Source organism: Camelus bactrianus, chromosome 12 (genome assembly GCF_048773025.1).
Source record: "Camelus bactrianus isolate YW-2024 breed Bactrian camel chromosome 12, ASM4877302v1, whole genome shotgun sequence".
Lineage (NCBI taxonomy): Eukaryota > Metazoa > Chordata > Mammalia > Artiodactyla > Camelidae > Camelus > Camelus bactrianus.
The window spans coordinates 57767113-57773687 of NC_133550.1; the positions used below are offsets into that span (position 1 = coordinate 57767113).

At 40.5% G+C, this 6575-nt stretch overlaps 1 protein-coding gene across 2 annotated transcripts; it reads right to left on the bottom strand.

Moving 5' to 3' along the window:
- Nucleotides 1–765: 765 nt before the first annotated feature.
- Nucleotides 766–6036, bottom strand: LOC105076881 (lysozyme C). 2 transcript variants are annotated; one of them, XM_074375442.1, is made up of 5 exons: nt 5852–6036; nt 4308–4472; nt 2530–2608; nt 988–1083; nt 766–872 (listed from the first exon to the last, which is right to left on the bottom strand). In XM_074375442.1, the coding sequence occupies exons 1-4, from the start codon at nt 5985–5987 to the stop codon at nt 1017–1019; spliced, it is 447 nt and encodes a 148-aa protein (XP_074231543.1). In that variant the 5' UTR covers nt 5988–6036; the 3' UTR covers nt 766–872; nt 988–1016. The 2 variants fall into 2 exon arrangements, with proteins under 2 accessions (XP_074231543.1, XP_010963424.2); XM_010965122.3 differs by having other exon boundaries at nt 766–1083; nt 5852–6035.
- Between the last annotated feature and the right edge of the window lie 539 nt (nt 6037–6575).

Here is a 6575-nt window from a genome sequence, read left to right on the forward strand (position 1 = left end):
TGTGAGGACATGGATTGGTGAATAGAGTTATCTCGTCCCAGAAGTGTTGCTGTCAAAGGGAGTGGAGAACAATGTGGTACTTGCAGGTTATGTAGAGTCAACAGAGAGTTCTTTGTAAGAGGGAAGGTTACCGGGGCATTTTGCACAATGAGGGGGCTGATCCAGCAAAGAGGGAGAAACTCAGGATGCAGGACACACTCAGCCTGAATTGGAGGAGTGAGGGGGTTGTGGTGGAGGTTGCATGTGGGGACACTGCCACTGGCAGGGGCAGAGGCCCTTCAACCAAGTTATAGCAGGGAAGGAAGAGGGGAGGGGTCCAGGGGAGATGTGGCCTCTCCTATGGTGGCCAGGAGGGGAGGGCTTGGCCTGAGTTGCTCCTCTTCTCCCAGGGTACCCTGCGGCCGGCCATCTACTGAGATGAGAGCGGGGAGAAGGTGAGTGGTTGGGCATGTGTGCTGGGACTTTGAAGAGAGGAGAAGTGAAACAGTGCTGGTCACTTTGGAGAGTGGGGACTCAGACAGAGGGCTGCAGAGAAGTGATTCAGGTGGCCGGGGAGACTGGAGGGCCCACATGAGATCTGTGGTTATGAGTTTCAACTTAGACATGTCAGCATGCTCAGGGGTTTCTCTCTAGCAGTATCCAGCTCTTTGCGTACAGGTGAGGATTCAGCAAATACTAAAGTGCCAAATCATTTTTCCCAAATACATACATACATATTTCTTTCATCAAAGACACTAAAAGGGTCTAAAAAAGAATGACAAGGTATGACTTGCAAAGCTTTTAATGAGTGTTTGTATTTTTTTAACAGCATGCGTGATTTCACATCTGTGGTTAATTAGCAATTATTTCCATACTTGCAAGCTCATCTGCCTCTGAATTTAGTCATAATGCAGGAAGTAATGAAATTAAGGAAATCATTATACGCTTGAAAGAATGGTAGTATGACCGGTCACTTAAATTACGACTTCCTTAAGATGAAAAAGATACAAAATGAGCTGAAGAAGGAAACTCCACAGTTACAGATCACAACCCTCAACATACTGCTCCACATCGTGGCCCTCACAGTGGTTTTTCCATGCCACCCTGAAGAGAAAGATGAAACAAACAGGAATAAGGTTAAAACGTAGCTGCATTCACTTAATGTCTTAATCTACCAGAAACTAACACAACATTGTAAATCAACTCTGCTTGAGTGAGGAGAATCTTAAAAAGTCCAGAAATCCACTAAAAGAAATTGAGGAGTAAAAGGGTAAGATTCTGAATCAGTTAAAGTAGATCGTTTCGAGGTAACACACTGTTCAGCGTAAACCCAGAGCTGCAGTCATCAGGTCTTGGCAGCACACTTTGGTCTTTGGCAATGTTCTCTGACTTGTCTCAGAACAGGAGGGCAAACCAGATCTCCCCTTTGATGCTTAAAACACAGCATGCTTGCAACAGGAACTAACAGAGTGTGGTAGGTGCCTTATACTTCAAAACCACACATACAAAAAACTCAGAAAAAGAGATTTGTGGATACCAGAGGTGAGGGTTGAGGGCAGGATGAGAGGTGGGGAGGAGGGAGAGGGGAACTGGATGAAGGCAGTCAAAAGTTACTACAAATTCCAGCTATAAGATAAATAAATACTGGAGTTGCTATGTACAAACTGATAAATATAACTAACTGCTAGATTTTATATATGAAAATTGTCAAGAGAGAAACTCCTAAGAGCATCACACACAAAAAATTTTATCTTCTGTTCCTTTAATTTTGTATCCATATTTTTGCAGGTGATTAGATTCTTGTCTCCTGGTAGAAAGAATTAGAGATGAGAAGCTAAGAAAGTAAAGTGAGGATTTACTAAGGGACAGATAGTACACTCTCACGGGGACAGCAGGCAGTCTCAGGGAAGTTACTGCCCTGATTTCTCTGGCAGATCGGTTACATAAAGTGTGAAAATCAGTGGGCGGAATATTCACTATGGGGGAAGGGTTTGGGTTCGTATTCCCTGATTTTCATCCCAACTCCACCTTCCCAAAGGGAGGAGGGATTTTTGTCCTTATTTAGTGTGGCTGGGAAATGTCATGGCGTTGGTGCATGATGGGTACTTAAACCTGCAAGGCTAATTTTATTGAAATGAGGGCATAATGAAAAAAAGGTTACATTTAGACACTGGAGGTTCTTGCCTTTTCCCACCTTTCTTTGTGGACCTCCTGGTTGCTTGCCACAGCTAAATTTGTGACCGCTTATCAGCCCAGAGGTTCCTACTTTTCTTTCTCTGCCCAGGGACCCCTGTTGTTTACATGATGTAGGGTTTCCTGCATTTGGCCCTGGCCCCTGCTTTTCTTGCCAAGTTCTGCCATTTGGCCTGTGTCCCCCCCTTCTCTGCTCACATCTAGCTGTCTGCCTGCTCCAACAGTCTGAGGGGATGGATGTTCACTAAACCTACTGTGATGTATGTAAGTCAAATCATTACGCCTTATACCTTAAACTATCCGGTGCTGTATGTCCATTACATCTCAATAAAACTGGAAGGAAAAAAAAAAACATACCATGCTCTAACGCCTTGAGGGTCCCTGACAACCCTCTTCGCACATTCTACAGCTTTAGTGATGTCATCTTCCAGCAAAACTGAAAAAGAGACAGTGAGGAATGAAAACAACGGTCATAGAAATTTCAGTTTAAATTTAGTTTCAGCCAGTTTTATTCTTTTAAGCTAAAGAGAGAACACAAATTACTTTTCAAGAGTCTATGTATCTGTGAATGTTGAGGGAAAACTTTTTCTTCCCGCATTCCATTTGGCATGAAATAAAGCATTCTGTTTCTCGTTTTCCAAAGTCATTGGAAACTGTGGAATTATTAACTAATATGATGGATGTTTCTTTTTTTTTACTAAACACTCTAAAACAAATGAACAAACAGAAACTGGCCTAGCATATTTTTGCTCAGCAATTCGACTACTGGAAAAATATTCCAAAAGAAATAATAAAAACACACATAAAGAAGTATGCACAAGGTATCTCATTGCAATTAATAAAGGGGAAAATGGAAACAGCCTAAGAGCTTAGCAGTAAGAGCTGAACTGATGAATGACAGAATATTTATGTAGTGGAATTCTAGTCATCTTTAAAAACTAATACAGATTGGTATTTGTTGACTTAAAAATAATTTTATGTGATAAAGAACAAATCGTAGAGCAGTATATAGAATGCAGTATCATTTTTGTTAAAACACACATTGCCTGCACATTTGTATGTGCATGACATCGCTTTACCTTCATAGACAAGTCTGATACATGTCCTGAAAGAATTTGTGTATACCAAGTTACCAGTGGTCACAAATCGCTGGGTAGTAAGAATTTTCACTCAATGACCATAAATTATTACATAATACAAAATATTTTAAAAAATAAATTAACTGAATACAAAAGAATATTCTAAGATCTTAATCTTCTCTATTAGAAATTTTAACATTTAAAAATCTAACAATATAAAGTTTGCAGTATTTCCCCAATACTTTATGCAAAAGAGATTCCACATGTTATCTCTATTTTAAAATAAATTCTATAGAATATTTGCTTCACCCCGATTAATCAAATTAGCTTGTTAGAATGACTATGATTATATAGGAACTGTAGATTTTGAACGTGTAACCTAAAGATTTTAGTAATTAAATGTCATAATGTTTCTAATTCACTTTAAAATCACTCAACAAAAAGTATATATATATACACACACACACACACATAACAGAAGTAAATAGGACAAAATGTTAAAAACTGTTAAAGTACATGACGAATATATTTCTGTGTATTATACTAATTTCTCTATTTTTCTATATGTTTAGAACATTTCATGATAAAAAGTAAAAACAATGTTTACAAAAGGACCACACATATTCCTCCTTCTTGATTAGTTAACTACTAATCCTTTCATTTTCTAATAAAGGACCATAGATTAAAACAAAACAAAACAAAACAAAACAAAAAAAACAAAAAAAACGAACCGCCAAATTATCCCTAAAGCTCCTCAGAGTAAGTCAGAGGAGTGCATAGTTCTGCACAGAGAGTCAGACAGTCCAGCCACAGTAAATTGATGGATCCCTCCAGAAACTTCTCTGTATTAGAGAACAGCAACCTTTCATGATAGGAGCGCTTTACGTTCTTACTTCAGGAATCAGGAGGAGGGTAATAAAGAGTTTCTGGAAGTTGAGATGGAGGTTTCCTAGGTCCCTGATGACCCCATCAAGGCTTTATCATTTGTTCTGAATCTCTGTTCTTGTAAACATGACAGGACACCCCTGGGCCGCACTCAGTGTCATCTTGTCTTACCGTCGCAGTTGATGCCACAGCCGTTCACTGCATCTGGAGTTTTGCCGTTGTTACACCAGTAGCGGCTGTTGATCTGAAATATCCCATAATCGGTGCTTTCGCTGGAGGGGTTGTAGTTTGTAGCATCCGTATTATAATCACTTTCCCATTTGGTCAAACACATCCCTGAAAAGAACTTATTTTCAGTAGTAAATAGGAACACCACGTGACTTACGTGGCAAAGCACGTTCTATTAGGCAAATTCAGTTTTACTAATGACTGACGCCTTTGTACTTATAAAGATAACTTTTACGTGTAAAGCATTTTAACACCTTAGTGCTAAAGGGCCCTTAAGAGAATTCTTTTGCTATCAAATCATTTTGTAATACTAATGAAATAAGATAACATACTTTAGAAAATATGAAACTAGCTGTTTTTTCTATTATGCTTCCCCTGCTCCCATCCCTCAGGTAAGATTCCGCCTAGAAGAGAAAAATCAACAGAGTTCTAGCATGGATTTGTGCTTAGCAGTAGATACACATCGCTGATGGAAAACTGCTTTTTAGTAGGAAAAGTAAGGAATTTCTGGGAGAAAGAATTTTCTTACGATATCTAAAGGTGAATTTGGATGTCAAATTAGACCCCAGACAAGAGCTGTAAAATGCAGAAGACTATTCCATCCACCCATCCATGCATCCAACCAGACATTTACTCAATCGCTCAGAAATACTTATTGAGGGGAAATGTCTGAATTCAACCTGAAAAATACAGTAACTACATCGACAAAATTGGACTAAAATTAAGGGTAACTTTTACTTCGGGCACAGCTTGAATTCTGTGGAAGAAAATGAAAACTACTTCATCAACTAGAGTGAGTAAGAATAATGAAACGTCCTTTCCTGCTGCATTTCAGGGATCCTCATACAAACACTGACTGAGGGGAAGTTGGGTCCTACCAGCCCCTGTGTTAGTTCAGCGGGGAGGGTAGAGCTCGGTGGTAGAGCGCGTCCTTAGCACGCACGAGGTTGTGGGTTCAGTCATCAGTACCTCCATTAAAAATAAATAAGCCTAATTACCCCGCCCCAAAAAAGAGTTCCACAGAATTTTTAAAATTTGCTGTTAAAACCCCAACATCATGATTAGAAAGGAGAAAAATACTGCATTACTCTAGGCTTGCAGAACCCAAGTTCCAAACTAGACGTGGCTGGAGTCAAATGCCAAGGGCCTGACAGAGGCATCCCAGGTGCCCAAAAGTACCTTTCAGCCAGCCTTACATGGGCCGCTGAGGGAACCGAACCCGCAAATTTAGTGGCACTGGAAGCATGGGTCCCGGCCTACTTAGAGCGGTATAGAGTTTTGCCCTCCCATACCCTCAAACCTTCACTTGTTACATCTGATTCTAAAGGAACAAGTTGACATTTTTAAACATTGTTAAGTGTACAAACCTTCCAAGAGAGTTTTTAAAAAGTCCATTCGCTCAAAGTCCCTTTCTCATTATTCATCCTGCATTACTATCCGTTCCGCCCGCAGCAGCTATTTGGAAGGATGAACAAGAGATGACTTACAGTTGGCCAGGCTGACTCCCCTGTAGCCATCCATTCCGAGTTCCTTCAGCTTTCGGGCCAGCGCGCATCTCTCCCAGACCTTGCCCTGCACGGCGACGGCGAGGAGGACGAGCCCCAGCACAAGGAGAGCCTTCATGGTGACTGAGGTGCCCGGACTGCAGTCTGCCCGGGGCAGAGCCGGCCCCAGTATTTAACTCCTTTGGACTTCCCTTACTCCTGGGGGTTCGGGAGCTCCACCCCTTGAGATACGGGGGAAAACAGGAGCTGTTTATTGGCCCACTGCCTTAACACGTTTTCTTTCTTATGTTTGAAGAGGGATATTCTCACATCCTAAGACTTTACCTGCCAGAAAATAATGAAATGAGCTTGTTTAAAGTTATTGCTCAGGAACAATCTGGATTAGCACTGCTGCCAAAAGAGAAACTTCCTCCTGTTTTGTAATGAATTTGAGCAACTATAAATTAAAAAAAATGGAACGAACATTTTACGCAACTGAAAACGAGTTCCAATCTTTGATTAACACTCATTCTCATTAAATTGTTTTATGTGCCTTCGCTCTGGGGTCTTCATCTTTTTCAATTAAACTTTCCTTAAATACACTTTAAACAAAAGAACATGACACCCTGCCTGTTGTTTCAATACGGACATAGCGCAGCAGCACGCTGCTCAGCCAGATTCCTATACTAACTTCTTTGTTTACTATTGTAGAGTTTTAATTTCTAAA